Source organism: Acanthaster planci, linkage group LG11 (genome assembly GCF_054643075.1).
Source record: "Acanthaster planci isolate LZ-2023a linkage group LG11, COTS_SCS, whole genome shotgun sequence".
NCBI lineage: Eukaryota > Metazoa > Echinodermata > Asteroidea > Valvatida > Acanthasteridae > Acanthaster > Acanthaster planci.
In genome coordinates this window covers 4,615,649-4,637,413 of record NC_141787.1, presented here as the reverse complement: position 1 = coordinate 4,637,413, position 21,765 = coordinate 4,615,649, and the positions used below count along the sequence as shown (strand labels likewise).

Here is a 21,765-nt window from a genome sequence, read left to right as displayed (position 1 = left end):
TGTCCTTATCTTTCTCTATCTTATTCTTAACTGAATGTTTTTCACCTGCTTACTTTAAGGCCTAACCATGCACCCAACGGCATAGGGCCTAACAAGGACTGCTTCCAATGACCTAAAACAGGGCATTACTGCCTGTCAAGTTGAAATCAAGAGTTTCTGGATCTACTGACCAGATACTGTGACAGCCTGCCAGGATGGCACATTAAGAAAACATTTAGGCGATACTACAAAACATGACATAAAGTGAACAGATACAAACAAAATTGATCACTTTAGATTTGCTGAGAATTATATGACATAATACGAATTTTGAGGCTTTTCTGGCCAACGCTTGATCAAAAACGTCTTAAGATAGGCATAACAAGATAAAAAAAAATCATAAATTGGAAGTTAACAACTAAAAACATGTTCAAATAATATACCTATCTCTAAACAGAGATCAGACAAGGCAAATGTTGTGCCCTCTCTCTCAAAAGGGGTTTAAATGCAACGCTGCTGGTGGCATGTGCTTAGACAAAATTACTTAAGTTTAGCGGATGTTTGTCATCTTAGCTTTGCTCATCAAAGTAAGCATGGATGAATTTAAAACTCTCTAAAGGAAAGGGTGAACAAACTCACTGTCAAAGAAGTGAGTCCTCTGTCATTCCAAAAGAGTGACATTTCCACTCTGCTAAGGATTCATTACAAACACTGGTTAGTGTCACTCGGATCCGGATCGCTGTTAGTGACCCAACGCTGGTCCACTGACACCGGAACTCACCTAATGGATAGCGAGAGCACAGCTTTGGGATCACTCATCGAGATTCAGATTCATATGAAACAAGCAGGCCCAAGCCTTAATGCCACTCTAAAGCTGGTTGTTTGGACCCCTCCTCTGCACCCCTCCGACTATACGTACGAAGTTTCCCTTATGTCAATATAGGCTAACAACTTGGGCAAAATTAATCTGAACTATAGCATCAAAAAGTTGTTTCAAAAATGATCTTAATTTTAAAATAAAACTAGGCGTTTGAAATCATTTAATATCTACTGTCGATATTTATACATGAAGTACAGTCTTGAGAAATATTTCGTGTCTATTATACGCTCAACACCTTGACAACCTTGACATATTTGGATGTCGCAATTAACACTCTCAAACTGGGTAATTTTTGACCAGTAAGTTGCCAAACATCATTGTAATATGCATCAATAATGATCATGAAACACTACCGGTACCCAAGTAATGTTGGGCAAACTGGATTATTGGCTACAATACATTTGCAAAGATGCCTAGTTTATTTTAACCGATTTATTGACTGTTTTACCCCCATTAGTTCCTGTTGGTAAAAATTCAATATACAATATTTTGGTCATCCTCGCTTATATATAGGCCTATGACGCTTAGGCCTATATAATAGAGAACAAACGCTAATGTCAACTCTTCCAGGTTTACTCAGCCACTACTGAAAAAGAAACAGGTCTTTTTCGGTCTCAGCCGCCCCATCCAACTTTAAAAATTAAATATTGCAATGAATTTCTCCAACGTTTTTTGCCTTTCAGAAAGTTTTGCCCGGACTTTTCGAAGTAATTGCGAATAACATTTTAATTCTGGGCAAAACCAAAGATGGCCGTAAGACCCCTGTTACACCTGACTTGTGTCATTTGACAGGGAAATATCACTGAAATTGATTTGAAACTGTTTTTGTTTCTATTTTTGGTAAGTAATTTGCATGAAGTTAATTCATAATTTATCTTTGGAAATTGGAAAATGTGTTCTGAACTTACAAAATCATATGTCAGATGTGTGGGACCGTCGAAAAAAATTAGACCCCTAATTTATAGAATGACCCACTCTCTAGTTGTTTGTTTGTTTGTTTTAATGAGATTGTTTAACTGTAAATGGAGGGATTGTGTGTAAACATGGGCCGGGATCAATTCCCTTGGTTGAGGGACTTACATCCAAGGAGAGAGTTGATAAAATTACGGATGGAAAATGTCCACTGTGTCCGAGAGAGTTGAAACATGGTTGAGAGAACTTTGAAGCCAGAAAAAAATGCAGTGATCCAGCCTTGGAATATCACTTTTCGAGGATTAGTTTGTCTTGCATGAATAATTAAAAATGTAATTGGCTAACCCACCAAAAAAAAGAAATGGAAAGACTAGGGCCAAGACAATCATTTAATTTTGGTTTGAGAAACTTCAGTGATGTCGGCGTGCATGGTACTGACCCTGAACTTTGATGAAGTTTGCACCCCAGGCCAGTTGTCAGGTTGGGTAAAATTCATATCAATGCACGCGGCATGCAAGCAACGTACATCGACCTCGTCTCCAGTAGTCACTTTATTTCCAGGTTGGCCTAGTACCGTGAGAACTCATGCTTGATACTATGGGGATGAGGTAAAACCGGCACCTTGCATACATACATGCATGTACATGTACAGTACATGTACATGTATATCACAGACATGCTGCATGCAAATCCAGCCAGAAATATGGCGCACAATTTAGATTTAGCGAGCGGAGCTTGGCAGACAGTTACCACCAGATTACTTGCTAGCAATTACGTTGATCTACGAAAGCATGGAGAGGTTTGTATTTAAGGAAATAAGGACCCAATGAGCAGTGGCCCAAGTCTAGGCATGGAGACAGAAACAGTAAAGGAGTTGACAAACATGATGCTGAACTGTAGTGTCAGCCCAGGTTGGACGTCGTCCTCATTTCATTACGTAGAAGCCCTACGGTCAGGGAGTCCACCTGGGCTAGCTGAACTGTCATTAGGCCCTGCTAGGCCAAGGCCGAGTAACTTGGACCCTAAATCGCCTTTTTTAACATTTGAACATGGGCGGGTGAAAGTTTTTAGTTGAGTCCAACATGGTCCAACTACCCATCATACGTGATATGCTGTCGAAGGCCTGTTGTTGTAGGCCTAATTCTGGTGGGAATTTTTGTAGTGTCATTTATTATTGTTCTGTACATATATTTTGATTATCAAGTTTTTAACGCTCGCAAAACCACAACGAATTTCAATGTATTTTAATAACTATGTTGGATACAGTAGGCTCTTCTTTATCGTACGATTTCACTCTATACGAAGTTCACTTTTCAAACTAACATTCATACATGTGTGTACCTTGAGGATCCATTCCTTAATCCTTGTGGCTCTAGTTTAGGTAAATTTTGACAATATTTAGGCAAGAAAACCAGAATTTTTTACCTGAGTTCGGCAAAAGATGACCGCATCGCGCCATTTTGTTTCTCGTCTCGTTACCCGACCCAGCCATTGTGGATATACTGAATTTCTTAAAAGAAACTTTTATGGTTCCAGGTCAAGGAACCGGACTGATTCATCTTTGTTCACAGCTGTTTGTCGCATCATTTACACTGCCATTTTACCTCATAATATCCCTCAGAAAGCAAAGACCTTTTTTCTGTCTGATATGAAAGAGGACATCACCGCCAACTTTAAGAGTTGTTTTGAAAGGTAGACTTTGTTTCCTTATTATAGGAAAAGGGTGCTAATCCTAATGATGCCAAAATAGCTCGTACATACATTGTTATACCCGAATCAAAATCAGAACTGTGGGGTCCGACATCTGCCCCGCTCCCGTTCAAGGGAGCAGGACGGACGTCAGACCGCACAGGTCTGGGGGTACCCCTCCCCCACCACAAAGTCCTGAAACTGTCTATGTGCCCACATTCAGTGGGAGTCAAAGTTTGCAATGGTAGTGATAAGGCTTTTGGTTTACTCACATGTAGGATAAAGAAAAAAGTTCCCATTTAAATCGGAAACGATCTTGTCAGCCAGGCTCGGAGTTGCTGCTTTCTTCATGCAGCAGTGCAAACTGTATACCTTGACACACGGTTACAATGTGCCAAGCATGCAGTGTCTGTACCATCACTTGACACCTGTGTTGCATTCGAGTCCATCACAAGTCCAGTCACAATTCCCTTCACAAAGCTAAGTAGCAGGTTGCACAATGACAAAAGATTGCCTCATTTGAATAGCTCGTTAATTGGCTTAAGACTGAATGACTTGTGATGGACTTGTGATAGACTCACAGGGATTTGCAATGGACTTGAATACACTGCTTGACACTCTGTGCATGAACCCCAAATTGTTGATATTGGTTTCTTTTCACAGGTAAAATAATTAATCCAAACTTGTCACTGCTCTTCATGTTAAATCAATGTTTTTTAACCTTTAGGACTTTGAACTTGGTCTTGTGGTTCATACAACATCGATCTCTCCAATGCAAGTACATATGGCATTATCGCCTTTCGGGGGAAAGAGTAACTGATGCTGGTTGTTAAAGTAAGGGGAGATAACACAGTCTGGAAATAACAGTGATACTTTGATTTTTATGTCAAATTTCATTTTGATAGTTGAAATATCTGCATTCCCATACACCTGAAAGAATGAAAGAATGATTTACACTTGACCCATGTGCAAGACAGAGCTCACACAATGCAGTGTGCTGTGTGAAAGAAGTTAGCATTCTTGCTGTACATGCTGAGTACACTGTCAAGACCTTTTCCCCTGCTGAAATCTCCATCTTGCTGTTTGAAATAGCTGATGAATACCTGGGATTGTCACCAGATAACCTGTGTACATATAGTGGTATGTTTGGGTTAGTGTCTAATCAAACATTAAGTGTCACATGTATGACATCTCTTTATGTTTTTGTTTGGTTTCCCATGTGATAAAATGATGAAGGCCTCAACACCTGATGCTGTCACTAACACTGCACAAGGCATGCGAGATACAGACGTGAAGGATGACATCAGGATTGCCTATGGTATGCTCACTGAGCAAGGCATGGCGAACCTCCTGGAAGAATGGTTCATGGAAACACTACAGCAAACACTACAAAAGGAAGTAATCCCCCAGTTCTGGTCACACTTCTCTCTACATCACAGCCCCCCTGGCAAATTATCTCTGACTGAGGATAGCCCTCTTGTTACTGCCATTAACATGTTGTACACAAGCATGGCTCCATTCATGAACAGTGCAAGAACACTCAGTGAGTTAGCCGTAGAGACACATCTGACCGAACGTGTAAATTATACATACGTGAAATGCACTGAACTTGTGGAAAGAATCCAGACAGTGTTGAAAGCCATACTTTTTGACCACACTCCCAAATGTTTCCAAGGCCTGGTGCATGACTTCTACAGCCAAGCATTTCATGCGTTTCATGGTGAGAAGAAAGTGGTTGGTGACATTAGCATGAGCAGTGAAGATGATGCTGACTATGAGGAGGAACAGGAGACAATAGAGGAAGCAGATGATGACATCACATGTATGGGATGCCATAACCTGCGTAAGGAGTGCTGTTGCTCAGGTGTACTTCGGTGTTTTCATCAAATCAATTCAAAGTTGTAAGTAAATTTCAAAGAGTGTTCTTGGTTAATTTTATGGTACTCATATCCAACCAACCCTTCTATTTGGCTAAAGCCAAGGAAACGGCTTTTCTCGTGCCGCTGACCCTGTCTAGAGTCTGACCACAGGAATAAACTCCCAATTTTATAATGCTGTCAACCTTGTCTGGAATTTCTTTCCAAGCAAAAAAATCCCTGTTACACTCCTTTTCGGTTTTATGTGGATTGTTCATGTATTGAAAAGTGCACTTCTTAAACACTTTTAATTACATTTGCTTTTTTGCTTTCCAAGACAACAGAGGGCGCTGTTGCTGTGATGTCATCCAGGGAAGACCTATGTAGTTCAGTGCATAAGTTTTCTATTCAAATTGTGAACCCAGAATTTACCAACTGAAAACATTTCTGAGAGACGGATTGATGCTTGCTTATTGTTACGCATGTAAACAACAATGATTCAGCAAAGAAGTGAAAATTTAGGCCAGCAAAGCCTACAAAATGCCACACTTTTTGTGCTCAAACCAATAAACATTGAAGCTTTCTTCCTGGGATGACATCACAGTTTGGCTCAGAATTGGAAATACTTTTAGCATAAAAACAGAACGGCAGTAAAACACACTTTGAAATGGTGAAACAAAAGTTGAAAATAAGGTTAACTGAGACATGAAGGTTTATAAGACAACAAGCTGATTGCACCTACACGTACATGTATGGGTGGTCTTACATGTGCGAAGGACTTGTAACTGAATTTGTAAAAGGACTTGTAATTCACTTGACTCCAACAACAAAATACATGTACTGAAATGTGTGGCAAATCAGTATTAAGACTGTACTTTAAGGATCAGCTGAACTTGCATGTACATGTACATTATTATCTGCTAAATATACATGTATGACCAATTCATATAGCATTTCTTGTTATGGTGAAACTAAACACTTTGTGATAGTGTTACATGCAAGAGATACAACAGTTGTTGGATACAATATCACACCACATGTGTATGTACCGTATCATGAATAATGGTCGATTATTAAACAAAATGGTTCCTATGTGTACATTTCATTATGCTACAACTGTGCACTACTTTTTGTTTTTCAATGTACGATCTACAGACACTCCTTGGGCCTACTGGAAAGGGTGTGTGCAGAGGCTATCACCTCCCTTATCCATGCCAAGATCAAACATCATGTGGAAAACAAATGCAGAGGAGAGTTTGAAACTTCTTACATTGTCAAATTAGAAAGGGTAAGTAGCGTAGTCACTGCAACAGTCAAGGAAATGCCACGTGTTGTTCACGTTGTACATTCTATTTGGGTTTTAATTCCACAAACTGTTGAATTCACTGTGTTTCAGAAAATCAAAGGCCTATTGATCATGTTGATCAATAGTTTAATCCTGTCCCTGATTCGTCAGATTTTATACCATATCTGTACCCGCATAAATCCCTGTGAATTGTTTGTTCTATGCAACAGCACCCATTGACTAAAACTTCATTGCACTTGACTGGTGCTTGGCCCAATTTCATATATTTCATTCACAGTAAGAAAGAGGAAAATAAAGTAGGAATAGGAACCAATCTGCATTGTAACATTACACAAAACTACCACTGGGTGGGCTTCAGATACAAATCTGGTTGCAAAATGAGGGACATTAATTTAATACGTGGGGACTGATTATATTTCCTCCTAACAGAAGAGGATCTGTGCATGTTTTGTATAAGACAAATTAGGACTTTTTTACATTCGTGCAGTGCTAAGAATAATTTCATATGTGACGGATGAAATGTTCCATTTCACTCAGCTTTGCCTCATGGAATAGAACATTTCATCTATCATAAAATTATTTTTACCATTGCACTCGTAAACATCCATTATTTGTACAGTATACCAATTGGACTATTTTGTCCAATTAAAGAAGGTAGAACCCATCCAGTATTGTCATATTGTACATGGGCTTGGTGTGGCTTTTCTACAAGTTCAAAAATATGCCACTGTGTTCATGTACAGAGACGGGCCGTATTGGATCCATAAAGTTTCTTTTTAAAATATCTGAAGTGTCAATGTGCCTGGCAGTGTTGTAGTCGAGACCATAACAAGACCAGGCAGAAGGCAACAGTGGTGCCTGCAAACTCACAGCAAGGGCTTCATAAAGTTTGTCGTTACTCCCTGAAACCTTTAGATCATGTATGTAGATGTAGATGCACCACACATTTACCTCAGGTGCATGTTTGTTGAGATAAATAACTACTACATATACAAAAATAAGTTTTCTATGTTGATTTACACACGCACATGTAGTGGTTGTCCAACAAAGTTGTGAGATGGTTGAATCTCGTTTTCTGTGGAGAGGAATCACAACGCACAATCGGCAGCAGCACACAGCAAACACTGAGTCAGTGGAAAGACAGACTGCAGTATCTCCTGTACCAAACCTACGCCAACCTTCGCATCAATGAACTCTTTAACATCATTGTGGAGTTCCCTGACTCTCTCTGTGCTTTGGAAGACCTGCAGAAGTGCTTGGAGAAGACAGACTTGAGGAGGCACCTGGTTCAGTCACTGCGTTCCTCGTTTGAGACACGCTTACTTCACCCAGGTAGTACTCCGTAACAACAGCGTCACATTGAGATTGCAGGGTGAAGAATACAATATTCATGTACCATACTTTTTGTCAAGGAACATTAAGAGCCGGTGAGAAATTTCCTTGCACAAACCCACATGGTTTCATTAATGCACTGACACAAATTTTATGTCTCAGGCCATTCACAAGTCAGCCAGCCTCAAGTCAAGTAACAACTTTAATATTCAACTGAACAGTGACAAAAAGCATTTAATCCAGTCTGGAAGTCGTCATTCATCATCCTGCGTTAATTGCTCAGGTGTGCATTACACATGTACATGTATGTAGTTGGCATGGTAACAGGATACCTCATTGAATATAAACATGAATATCCCAGTACTCATGACAGGAATCCATTCCAAATTTAAAGAAAAGTGTGTTTAGTTTTATCTCACCATCTCACCAGGAAGTTCCCTGACAAACCGTCTGCCATCAAAAACGGGTGTAAAATGAAAGCAGTTCTGTCACCTGCATATATGTAAAAGTTCACTGCTGGCATTGTACATACAGTAAATGCAAAGGACGAAAAACTTATCAGTGACACTTTACTTGTATATGTTGACATTGTGATTGAATGTGCAGGAGTTCAACTGGGTTTCTCTTTACAAGCGTATTCTCTCCCAGATGACCAAAACCATCTGCCAGAGGTTGCAAAACTTGTTCACAATTGTAAACTTGAAGGGTCTCAAAAAAGAACCATTTCACTTGCACTTCGTAATTCTTGTAATGAAAGGTTGAAATGCTTGAAACTATATATTTATCCCCATTTTAACAGACTCCCTACCACTTTGAATGACTAGCACTCTACTACCTTTGATACAACCGGACTTCATAGAAATCGGACGATATACTACAGTTTGTTTGTTTTTCTTTCAAGGAGTGAACACCGATGATATCCTGACTCAGTACATTTCATCTATCCGTGCTCTCAGAGTGTTAGATCCGTCAGGTATCATACTTGAGCTAGTTTGCCAACCTGTCCGAAAATATTTGCGGTAGGTACAATGTAAATGTTCATAAATGTTCAAGGCTACGGGCAGAATATTGTTTTGGAGGATTCACATAGGCTCCAATTATAAATGCCAATGTGCCAAAATATGTTGTTAATTTGCTTTTCACTTCATAATGTAAGGAATGTAATTAAAAAAATTGAGAGTTCCGATTGTCAACATGAGAAATACATGTACATTCAATACACAGTGCAGAACACAAGATGTTTTCCATTTGGGAGAAATAGTCTATGCACAATTGCCTGTAATTCTAGAATTGTCTTCCTGAAAGGATCATGTAAATCTTGAATCATCAGGATTGGGTTGCTTTTAATGACAAGAAATTGACAATCTGCATCACTGCTACTGTTGTTGAACTAGATATAATGCTCTAAGCAATCGAACATGTGTATGATTATGGCTTGACCAGCCGTGAGTCATTGATTTACAATTACATTTAATTCATTTCTTGGGAAAAACAGGTTACAAGGACAATAACTTCTTAGTAAACAAAGTAAGAAACAGTTACAATGACTAACATGAATTCCAATCAGCTCCCAAAGGATCGCCCAAAAGAAATACATTCTGTCAACACTTCATTATACTAAAAACAAACAAATAAACAAGGGGATAAATACATGATTACAAAGCCTGAGAGATGGGTTCTAGGTTAAACAATTGGTCATGTAAAGATTGGAAAAATTCATTTGGAGAGGGTAGAAGACACAATTCTGGAGGCTAGAAGGAAGAGTGTCGAACAACCTGCAGAAAGAAACAAACAGAGAATATTTAAGGCAGTTGGTCCGACTGGACTGGTGACTGAAGAGCAAGATATCAGTTTTCCTTGCATTTGGCTGGGAAGGGAGGGTAGAAGGGACATCCATGTGTCTTTGGAGGCATTTCACAACCATAGCCATGCTCAAGTAGATTAACCTGTTGTAGATGGGTGGGAGATTAAGTTCCTGCAAACGTTGTTCATAGGAGAGGGAGTGTGCAATATTATACGGAAAGCATGATTTTGTAAATCGGCGCTGTCTTGTCTCTAGGGACTGGATTTGATTCTTAAGATGAGGGAGCCAAACCAGAGTTGCATATTCTAAAACAGGCCCACAAAGAGAAGAGAATAATTTAAGAAGTACACTTTTGTTACGGGTTTTAACAGTGCGGCGAATGAACCAGAAATTTCAGAGCATTTGATTCTAACCATATCTACATGTTTGTTCCAAGTTAAGTCATGAGAATGTATAACTCCAAGGTATTTATAAGAGTGGGAAACCTTTAAGGGTTCATCAGCGCCTGTTAGATAGTAAGGTGTAAGAGACTGCTTCTTTGAGTGGGTTATATGCATTACTTTGCACTTAGACGAATTCAGTTGCATGCGATTATCTTTACACCATTCACTAATCAAGTTGAAATCTTCCTGTAAAATTACACTGGCCTTATTAGTGTTGATGATTCTGTATACAACTGTGTCATTAGCATACATGAGGTCATGGTGACTGTACAAGCTTAGCCACTATGGCATTATCCTTTACATCAGTTCCACTGTGTGTGTCATTTCTGCTCATCTAAGCTCTTATAGCCCTACTCTTAATCAGTGTTAGTTGAACTTGACAACTGAAGACAAAACACAAAAGAGTCAACACAGTGCATGCACAACATGATTGTCAATAAACACAAATTGTCATCTTTATTGCTGTGTATATCTAAGTCTACAGGCTCCATGCATGAGAAAGGGAGAGAATTGTATTGAAAGGCCGTGACATGTACATTGTATCTGTAGGAACAAAAACTTGTCCCAATATCAAATATTGTCCCATAATGCATGTAACCATCGTTCAGCTTGTGCAATCCTAACAACTAGTGTCAGGACGTGTACATGTATGGATGTGCCTGTTTGTGAGCAAATGATAGGCACAGAGGTAATCTAACAAATTTGTGGAATCTTTAAGTGTGTGCTAGTGGCATAGCGTCAAAGGTGGACAGGGCTTAGCATAACTTTCTCCATGTCATTGATGATACATGTAAGGGAAGCATTTTTTAAAGATTATTTCTGTTTGTTTAATTCACACACTAGATTATATACTACTGTTCTTTGTCCAGGACACGGGAAGACACTGTACGTTGCATTGTTTCCAGCCTGACAGATGATAGCAACAAAGAGCTAGCTGAGGAACTGATTAAAGCAGAACCAGTCACTATGGATGAAAGTTACTGCAGTGAACAAGAAGATGAAGACCACCAGGATTGGCAACCTGACCCCATCGATGCTGACCCAGGTAGGAAGGCATAATGTGTGAATGGTTCCCTGACCCCATTGATGCTGACCCAGGTAGGAAGGCATAATGTGTGAATGGTTCCCTGACCCCATTGATGCTGACCCAGGTAGGAAGGCATAATGTGTGAATGGTTCCCTAATTTTTGACAGTAAAAATGACAGGCCAATTTTTTTGGAAAAATTTGTGCGTTCTTGAGCGACTAAGCACAAGTTTATCACGTCTTGGTTCATTGATCTGGAATTCTCATATTTCAAGTTTTCATTTTCATCCTACGGCCAGCACACAGTCAGGGTTGTAGCTACACCAGGCAATGGCAGGCAGGGCAGCCCAGGTCTCATAATTTCTGCCTAGCACTTAGGGTAATTTTGAGCCTGACCGCCCGGCACATATTTCATTCCCTGAGTTGGTAACACTTCTCAAAAATCTAAAACTTCTTATGTACAGATATTCCTATCTTTACTGTATTTTATTACAAAAATACTATGAGACAATTGTTTCATCCTGTGTTCATCTTTATTTAGGGATAATTTCACATTTTACAAACACAAATTACACTTTGTAACATGCCATAAAAACCGGTCCCCCCCCTGAAAACCCCAGAATCCTGGAGCTTTAGGGAGGCTATGCCCCCTCGGGCTCCACCCCTTTGAGCCCCACTGGTGTGTTGCCCTAGAGTCCACCAGGGGCCCTTGAACAGGCCCCTCAAACCCTAGCCGGGACACTCAAGAACTCTCACTGCACTTCGCCAATATATTACCCAGCACTAAATTTGGCCTAGGTACAACCCTGCACATATGAAGTAATTGATTTTTCCATGTTTTTAGCTCGGACATCAAAGAGCCGTCGGTCATCTGACATAATCAGCATGTTGGTCAACATCTATGGCAGTCGGGAGCTGTTTGTCAATGAGTATCGAGGTCTGCTAGCTGACCGTATCTTGACAGGGTTCAACTATGACACGGCCCGGGAGCTGCGCTATTTAGAGTTGCTTAAGCTGTGCTTTGGTGAGTCTCAACTCCACCACTGTGAGGTCATGCTAAAGGATGTAGCTGATTCCCGACGCTGCAATACTCACATCAGCTCACTCAAGAAAGATGAGGAAGTTCTATCTGAAGACACCATGAAAGTAAGAACATTCTAACGTATGAAGTTTTGTAATTATGCATATGAACTAGCCTGGTAGAATTCGAGCTTCATGTGGAAATCACACCATTTATACTCTAGCCTTGCATGTACATGTATATCAGAATTACAATTCAGTGCCAGCCAACCTCAAGCACATCCATTATGAACTCAAATAGACTTTAGGAAAAGCAGTCCTTTCAGTCCTTTGGCATTGTTAATTTTCTTTTCGTGCTGTTTACACAGATGATCAGTAACCAAAAGTGGTGACAGAAAGCAGTTTACTGTGTGATTTTATACATTTATGCACAAGGAGAAATCCATTTGGGATTGACAACATATTTGATTTGTGTCTTTTTGCATCGCATTCAAGTTCAGAAATGTTGAAGAATGTTGGCATTAAGCAGCAGTGGTCAGGTGTTCATTCGCTCAGCCTCCCCAGATGGGAGGAGTATGTTGGTACCATGCAGTGTCTAGTGGCAGGTGGACACCAAGGGAGATGTTTACTATACCTGCATGTTTGGTGGTGGTGTTTGTTGTAGCGGCTTTCATCTGTACATGTGTGGACATATTTGGATGGAAAAGGGTTCCTGCTGATTTACATGCTGCAAAATTCTTTTGAAGGCCTTTGAACTCAAAGGTTGCTCTGTTGAATTTTGACTCATTTCATTAGGTTGGATCACAAAAATGCACAGCTTGAAGCAACAAATGGTTACTTATTGCACAGGTTGGCTACATGAAATGTTGTCAAAACTAATGTTTTCTGAGACGCTGTTGGTATTTCTTTTTTCCCAGGATTTTGACTTCAATGCCATGATTCTGTCAGCCCAATTTTGGCCAAATCTGAAAGAAGAAAAACTCAAGATACCAGAGGAAATAGAGAAAGCCATGGAAGACTACACCAAGTCATACCAGGTACACAGACTACGGTTATATGATTTCTTTTGATCGCTCTAGCAATCAAAATGCATCATTTGTCGGGTGAGGGTAGCGTTGTTATCACAAGATAAGATGAATTCAGATTGGAAATCAGTCACAAATTAAGTGATAAGACCAGTCGTAGGCATTAGGGGAATCAGTTATGTTGTAGCATAGATGGGCCAGAAAAGTAGATGTGACATTCCTCTCATAAGAGTCGCTGAGTGACCTGGGACCAATTTCATGGCCCTGCTTAGCACAAGATTTAACCCTAACAGGTACTCCACATATTTCATGGAGACTGTAAGCTGTAAGCACAGCCAAAGGCATGCTAACCTTGGAGGAAATTTTGCTTAAACTTAGTGACGTAACCATAGAAAACTCTGTGCACTTGCAACCTTTAGCACAGCTTCGCCAAACACAGCTAAGAAATAGTGCTCAAGATTAGCAAATTTATGTGAGTGGAGAACATGGCTAGTCCATGTCTTCATTGTGAGTGGAGAACATGGCTAGTCCATGTCCTCATGATGAGTGGAGAACATGAATAGCCCATGTCCTCATGGTGAGTGGAGAACATGGCTAGTCCATGTCCTCATGGTGAGTGGAGAACATGGCTAGTCCATGTCTTCATGGTGAGTGGAGAACATGGCTAGTCCATGTCCTCATGGTGAGTGGAGAACATGGATAGCCCATGTCCTCATGGTGAGTGGAGAACATGGCTAGTCCATGTCCATGTCCTCGTGATGAGTGGAGAACATGACTAGTCTATGTCCTCATGGTGAGTGGAGAACATGCCTAGTCCATGTCCTCATGGTGAGTGGAGAACATGGCTAGTCCATGTCCATGTCCTCATGATGAGTGGAGAACATGACAAGTTCATGTCCTCGTGATGAGTGGAGAACATGACTAGTCTATGTCCTCATGACTGGGCAGTACGATTTGTGAACTGGGACCTACTTGTCTCTACAGTACAGGGTCTGCTCTTTTGACGTCACAGTCGTTGTTTTCCTACAAGTGGCCGTAAATAGTATGTTGGGCCGTCGGTATAAAAGTCACAAAGAGTTAAAAATCAGCTCTCAGAACACAGATAATAATGCACTCACTAAATGAAACTACAACCCTAGTTAAAATCACAGAGAATTATGTCCATTTTGAACAAATTTTGAACAAATTGCAGGTGAAATCAAAAACCAACCAAAAGGTGTTATTTCTGTAAACTTTGGCCTTCTGTACAAGTTGTAGGCAATATGAGAGTGGTCTAGAAAAAGCAGCAACAATTCATTTAAAAAGCTTATGATATGAAACTGGATAACTGTGAATGACTTGTGAGGACTTGCTGAAAACATTTCAACACCATTTGTTTCATTGACTGGTGAATTCATCTTGGAACAAACTGCCTGTGCCATTACAGGAGCCTCTTTCAATAAGTTTAAACATTTTTAAGATCCTTCTTTCCTAACGAAGATGATTGATTTTTGTGATTGTCTATAATACTTAAAATGATTTTGTCCAAATGTCTTTTACACTTTTTAGCATTGTTAACTGGCACCTATGGATAACATTTTGAATGGGTTCCCCAGTATAAGTAATAAATGAATAAACCAATTAATCATCATGTTTTCATTTGGAGCAAATATTTCTACACCTTGGTATCTGTCCAGTGCTGCCATGTTATCTTGACTGTGAGCCAGTCACAATGAGTGATTAGTATTCAATATGACAGGTTCATACCTCTTGAAAAGTAACTTGTAAACTGTACAGAAGAAAAGTGTCCTAAAATGTATCCATACATCTAATAGTGCCTTGGTACTTCAACACATTAAAGCACTGACATTGTGTCAACAGATTCTTTATGCAAATTTACACATGACATATCACAGACTCCTAACCTGAGGTGTTGCCGATTTTTATCTCTGGCAGCTTGGTGGGGTTTTTTTTGTCTTAACTGCAAGGAAAGCGGAAGTCTGATAAATTCCGTTGGTCCATGTTCTTTATTGTGTCCATTGTTAACATTAATAGAACAACTTTTTAATTCGTAGGCTGCACAGCAAAGTGATGTACCGTCCATAGATTTTCTGTACACGATACAACAGCCCATATTGAGAAACTGACTAGGTGCTGAAATAATCATTGCAATAATTGTAACATTTTAATACTTAGAGAAAATAAACTAAGATTGAATTGAATGCTGGGTAGCTGTCTCATCTTATAAAAAATAAATTGACCTATTACTAGTGAGTTCGCTTCCAAGTTAACTCAAACTTTTGTGTCATGAATCTGAAGCTCATTTCAAATGACAGGGTCCCATCGTACAGTTCTGCAAGATTCATTTCCAATCAGATGAAAGCAATGAACAGTAAAATATTCAAAGCGTGAATAGAATATTAGAGATATCTTATCAACCCACCAAGTCTAGGATTTGGAAAGACTGGAGAGTGTTTGTGCAGGGTTTCCCCGGCCTATTCAAGGGTGAGGCGGCCCACCTCACTGATTTGAGTGACCACCTCAGGCTTTTCTGCTGCATTTTACCACCTCACACTAAAAACAGACAAAGACGGAACAAAAAACAAAATAATTTAGATATTTTGAAATGGGTCAGTTCAGATTGTTCAGAATGGTAAAGAGGGACACAGAATACAAGATCAATTTATTTGAGAGGGGAATTTTGGAGTAAATGTACTGTTCGACTGTCCGAATTTATATTAGGCCTTTTTGAAAACACTTGCTTTTTGTTCTAGGCACTAGAATTTTGGCAAATTTGTTTGACCACCTCACACAGATCAGAACCCTGGGTGAAATCCTGGGTTTGTGTTTCTAGTTTGTTTGTTGGGTGCTATTTCATCGTATTACTCTCGACCTCAAATCTGAGAGGGAGATAAAGGCATGTGGATGTTAAGCAGCCACTAAGTGACCCACATCAGACCATGGAGTGTAGCCAGAAATCAAAGTGTTGATATTTTGCAGAGGGAGGAGAAAATCTAAGAACAACTCTCCTCAAACATGGCTTAAGACCACAGTGGAATCTAGGTCACAATACCACCTTTGTCTAAAGAATTCACGTGACAATTTGTGTATTTAATGTTTTTTTTCCAAGGTCTTGAAAGGCATGCGTACCTTGAATTGGAAAACCAATCTAGGACTTGTCAATTTGGAATTGGAGCTGAAAGACCGCCGACTGAAATTGTCGGTGTCGCCAGTACATGCAACCATCATCATGCATTTCCAGGACAAAGGTATGTACGTGTGCCTGAAAATGTGCCACAGAATATATTGAGGATTAATGTCAATATGGAATGGAAACTGCTGACCTGTTGGTGTTGCCTCACCAATTCCTTATCTGTTGCAATCATAGCATTTACTGCTTGATTAGGTCCTAAAACGAGGTTCTCAATACATTTTGCATGAAATTTAACGAGCATATTTGCTTTTCATCTTCTAACATTCAACAATCATTTTGAGTTCTGTAAATTTAACTTTACTGGATTCCATAAGATTTATTTTCAAATTTTCTGATGCTTTGGTGAATTTGTTTCTGTTGTAAAATGTGCACATATATGACTTATTGGGAGAATTTTATGGGATATTTCTCAAGGCCCGGGATAAGCTTTTATCCATTTTCCTGATGGTCACTGGTGTACTGGCTTTTAAATGTACAGACAGCATTTAGAGGATTCGGAGAACTATGGATGATAGTGCTCAGCAATTTTTACCTCGTAATCAGTGGTGCTTGGAAGTTATTGCAAAATAATGTGTAATTAGTTTATGGCGCAGTGGAGGATTTGTAGGATTTAGGAAGATCCCATGTATGGATACTTAAGGGGATAAGGTCCATGAATATAATCTAACTCTTACAGCTAAGTGGACCGTGGATGAGTTGAGTGCCGTCATGCAGGTGTCTGTCACAGCGCTGCGTCGCAAGATGGCATTCTGGCAGAGCCAAGGGGTGCTACGAGAGGAGAGTACAGACACGTTTGTGTTGATTGAAGAGCAGCGAGCTGGACGGGCCATGCAACATGAGATGATTCTGTTGGACAGTGATGAAGAAACAGAATCTGCAATGGCGTCAGCGCAGGACCAGCAAGAGGAGGAACTTCAGGTGTGTGATAAGGCCAAGTCATTTCAAAGAATTGAATATTTGAATATTCAGCCTTCATTTGAATATTTGGTTATATCAAATTCCCTCTGAAGCAAATGCAAAATGTGCACGTTTGTGAGTGGATCCATATTGTATCAGGAAGAGGATCCATCCTCTAACTAAAGGGAGGAGGCTGGAAGTTTTGTAACCAAATTATCTGATGATTTATTTCATTGTTTTTCACTCTAAATAGTTATTTTTGAAAAAAAAAATTGCTATTGATCATCCATCATCTATTTGGATATTCAGCACGTCCCAATTGGCATGTAACTGAGTTATATCGGCCTGCTGCAGTGTGGCATTTCTCTACAACAATGTACACAGCAATACACGGTTTGCCCTGCAAAGGCAAGATGCTTTATTGGCACTGTTGCTCTCAATACTGTTTTGTGAACAAAAAAATATATACAAATGGCAATTGTACTTCTCCCCAGCACACAAGGAAATGCATCACTGATGCACATTTAAAGGCCATCAGAACCTGTCGAAGTGGGCGGAATCGGATGATAGTCTTTAATAAATACATGTACACTGTACTGTACATGCACCAGTATTTGAGTAGCTTATTCAACATATAATTATTAAACTAATCAAGTCACAAAGTATACAATGCTTGACATGACTGACATGCACATGTATATGTTCTGATTATTTGCAGTGTGAGCTGATCCTTTCATTTTATGAATTCAAGTATACATGTTACCAATGATGAACATGGAGACAATGTGATATGATGACAACCTGCTTCCAAAAAGTCCAAAACGGCATCTAGCCTGCACTGGACTAAACATGTCACCAGTGAAGAGTGCTGATGAAAGGCCAATATGAGACCAAAAGTGAATTAACATCACAACCATTTTAACGCCTGCAAAATTTGCTTTTGTATCATGTATGGACTGGTCTATCTGCCTCAAGTAGAAGCACCCCCTCACTGGTTGAAAAGAGCCACATTGGTCGGGGGTGTTCATTTTGTTGGTAGCAAACGACTGCAACGCTTGTGTTTCCTAGTCGTTCGTCGTGAACCAGCAATGCACAGTTAGTACCAAAGGAGCCTCCGTTGCTAAGGAAACAGCGCCCTCTCTGGGCCCAACTTGAGGCCCATAGTGACTTCTCAGTTTCTAAGAGGTTCAGTAAAGCCTATCATGTCTTTTTGTTTGTGTTCTGGTCAGGTGTTCTGGTCCTACATTGTTGGCATGCTGACCAACCTGGAGTCGTTGAGTCTGGATCGCATCCACTCCATGCTGAAGATGTTTGCCATGCAAGGCCCTTCAGCCTCAGAATTCTCAGAGCACAAACTACGTCAGTTCTTGGATCGCAAAGTACGGGAGCAAATGTTGGTATACTCAGCCGGGGTCTATCGCTTGCCAAAACCAGAGACATGAAGGGACCCAAAGAAAAAAATCTTGTCAAAGGCAGTGTACATGAATCATCTGGGCCAGAAATTACTGTTTAGCCACATTGGACAATTCCTGTTGTACATTTATCGCAAAGACATTACTTACTGGTATTTACTAAATAAGCCCTATTCCTGTAGGACGTTTTTAATTTAACAAAAAATACTGCAGCTTAGCAGAAAAATGACTGAAATAAGTCCAGTCGGAATGCTCAGGAAATGGATGTCTCAGTTTTACATCGGGTTTGTGGTAAATTACCAGACCAAAAGTGGTCACAAACAACTTCTGCCGAGCTGTGGTAGATATGGGTTAATCCTTTAGAAACCCCACCACTCTGTAAAACCCACACAGAAGCACTGTAAAATGCCTCATGTGAAGAATAGTTCCCTGACTCCTTTGTTTATGCATTTTGTTTGTGTATAAATTGCTATTTTTGGTAGTGTGTTGCTATGCAATACGTACATTTCCATCAAGGCAGTTTTGTCTTTTGCGTCATGAGAATTATGGCAGGTATGATCAAATCCATGAGAAACAGGGCCAAATTTCATGCCAGTTCAACAAGTTCTGGTAGCAGTGGAAACATCAAGGAAATTTGAAGTTCCATAATGCAACCACTAAAACAGCAAGTTGCTGATTATTATCAGCATGCAGACATGCTTTTCAGACAGCAATACTGTGCACTACATGTACACTGCCAACCATGCTTGGAGAACTTACCCTAAAGATTAACAGGAAATCATGGTAAGTTTCCGCAAAAACACAGAAGAAAAGTCCAACAGGAACCTGGCTGTGCTGTAACAATATTATGCAAATGTAGCAAGGACTGACTTCATCAGCAGACTGCTTAATTACATGCTACATGCAATAGGTAGGGGGATGGGGGGGTAGAGGAAGGCTATATCTCAGAATATAAAGAGTCCCTGCTGGAGGTAGATGGGACTGGCCTGACACTTTGTGGTGCTGTAATACGTAGGCCGACCTCGGAAATCCTGAATAGGGGCTTTTGTCAAATAATCTTGGAACCTTGTAAAGAACGCACAAGTCTTGTAGCTTTAGATGAACTGTGTGCTTCATAATGCAGACTACAGCACTGTCTGCATAATTCCTTCCTGGTACAATAAATGTGAAAATTATATGCAACAATTTGCATCATTCCGCATTTATGACTCTACTCTGGTGAATTAAACTCTTGGGGGTGGGGCTATGCTTGTAATTCCCCTTCCCTTTAGAGGTAACATTCTTCCCCACTTGTAGAAGTTCGGTCATGCTTACAATACAAAAGCAGAGAAGCTCAAAGAATTGACTGAACTTTTGCCCTATCTGAAAGTCTCTTAAACCTGCAGAATTCCAATCAGTTCAGCAAGTGAACCACTTTACACCGAAGGATGTGTGAACATGATGTAGCTGTCTGGATGTACAGGCATGGCTGGCGACAGGTTCACATTTCAAGTACCTGGATTAACCTCTGGCTAATGTTCCATCATGCTGCCCCTTGATGTGTTTTGCCCACAAAATTTAAGAAATGTCTGTAAAGGTAGAACAAGAGTTGCACTTGAACTTGGCTATTGGCCCAGCCAATCATGGTAACAATAATTGCCCTGTATGTGTTGAATAATACACTGGACAGCAAAAGAAACTTGCCACTTCTGTCAAAGGCCACATAAATACACTCCATAGAAATAAACAATTTTTGTACACATATATGCTATAATACCCCTTACTAATCACATGCCCAAAAGCAAGTGATTATCTTATAATAAAGAAGAAATTGACATGCACAGCAACTTGGTTATTGAATCAAAAGTCACACACAAAAGCACTCTCCACCAAGCAAAAATGACCCATGAATGGACAACATTTTAAACAACCAATGACAAAGTAAACACCTGTTTTGTCAAAATGACATGCATGAGTGGTTTCTGCATAGGGATACCATCCTTACTGACTATGCATGCACATTATTGAAAAGTACTGATTGTGACTTCTTTCTTTTGTCCTGTGACATTGATTTCTGTGTAAAACTTAAAGCTCATTCTGCTATTTTCTGTGATTTTTGATTCAATTATCAAGTTGCCGTGCATGTCAATTTCTTCTTTGTTGTAAAGATAATCACTTGCATTTGGGCATGTGATTAGTAATGGGTATTGCAGCATACCTGTGTACAAAAATTGTTTATTTGTGTGGCCTTTGACAGAAGTGGCAAGTTTCTTTTGCTGTCCAGTGTATCTTGACCACTACCTGCCAGGTGGATTTCTCTTGAGCAGTATGTGATGGCGGGACCTTTTCAAGATTTTCCGTTTTCAAAATTCTCCAAAATTTCATGTGTTCAATTACTGGATGTTTACACTCGCACGAACGACTCTGGTCGCTACTCTAATCTGACAGGCGACCTTCATTGGCACCCGAGTATTCAACCCAATCCTGCAGCCCTGTAAAAGAGCGCCCAGAATTGTGTGGTGTTGCATAATTTCCTTTGTTTCGGTGAATGCCAGTAGCGTTTTTTCATACGCGGCTGGATTAGCGAGCAGCGGCGCTGTGTCGCTCATCAATGGGGCCCTGGAGCACTTTTGTCCGCGGTGCTAATCCGCAGGTGAGTTATGCCCAAAACAGTGGTATACTGTTTCAAAACAGTGCCGGATTACCTTTGAAATTGGGAAGGCAAAGAATGGTGGCAATTCCCAGCAGCAGGTCCTTTGTTCCGTATACAGTTTTTTGTTACACAGACCAGTTCTTTTGTCTAGAACTGGGCACCCCGGCTCTGCGTATAAACACACAGTGCCCGAAACCGGGCTCCCCAGCACGAAGTGGTTAAGATATAGGAAATTAGAAATGCCACACAACTGCAGTTTGAATGAGTCTTGCAAAAGAGCATTTGTAGCATTTGACTGTTAATCAAAAGTTGGCAATTGTACATGTATTTTATAGAAAGTCAAAATTTGAAGTGCAGTGT

At 40.1% G+C, this 21,765-nt stretch overlaps 1 protein-coding gene across 1 annotated transcript; it reads left to right on the top strand.

The window, feature by feature from the left end:
* The first annotated feature begins 2,413 nt into the window (after positions 1–2,413).
* On the top strand, positions 2,414–19,974 carry LOC110981574 (anaphase-promoting complex subunit 2-like). Its single transcript, XM_087143107.1, has 11 exons — positions 2,414–2,570; positions 4,697–5,361; positions 6,472–6,604; positions 7,657–7,954; positions 8,856–8,973; positions 11,071–11,246; positions 12,071–12,372; positions 13,164–13,283; positions 16,381–16,519; positions 17,141–17,382; positions 18,591–19,974. Exons 1-11 carry the CDS (start codon positions 2,427–2,429, stop codon positions 18,801–18,803), a joined length of 2,550 nt encoding a protein of 849 aa, XP_086999233.1. The 5' UTR covers positions 2,414–2,426; the 3' UTR covers positions 18,804–19,974.
* Positions 19,975–21,765: the final 1,791 nt, after the last annotated feature.

Coding starts and splice junctions, on each gene's coding strand:
- LOC110981574 (XM_087143107.1), top strand. CDS start 2,427: ATGTACATGTATATCACAGACATGCTGCATGCAAATCCAGCCAGAAAT. Junction 8,974..11,070: donor CCTGTCCGAAAATATTTGCG/GTAGGTACAATG, acceptor TTCTTTGTCCAG/GACACGGGAAGACACTGTAC. Junction 17,383..18,590: donor AGCAAGAGGAGGAACTTCAG/GTGTGTGATAAG, acceptor TGTTCTGGTCAG/GTGTTCTGGTCCTACATTGT.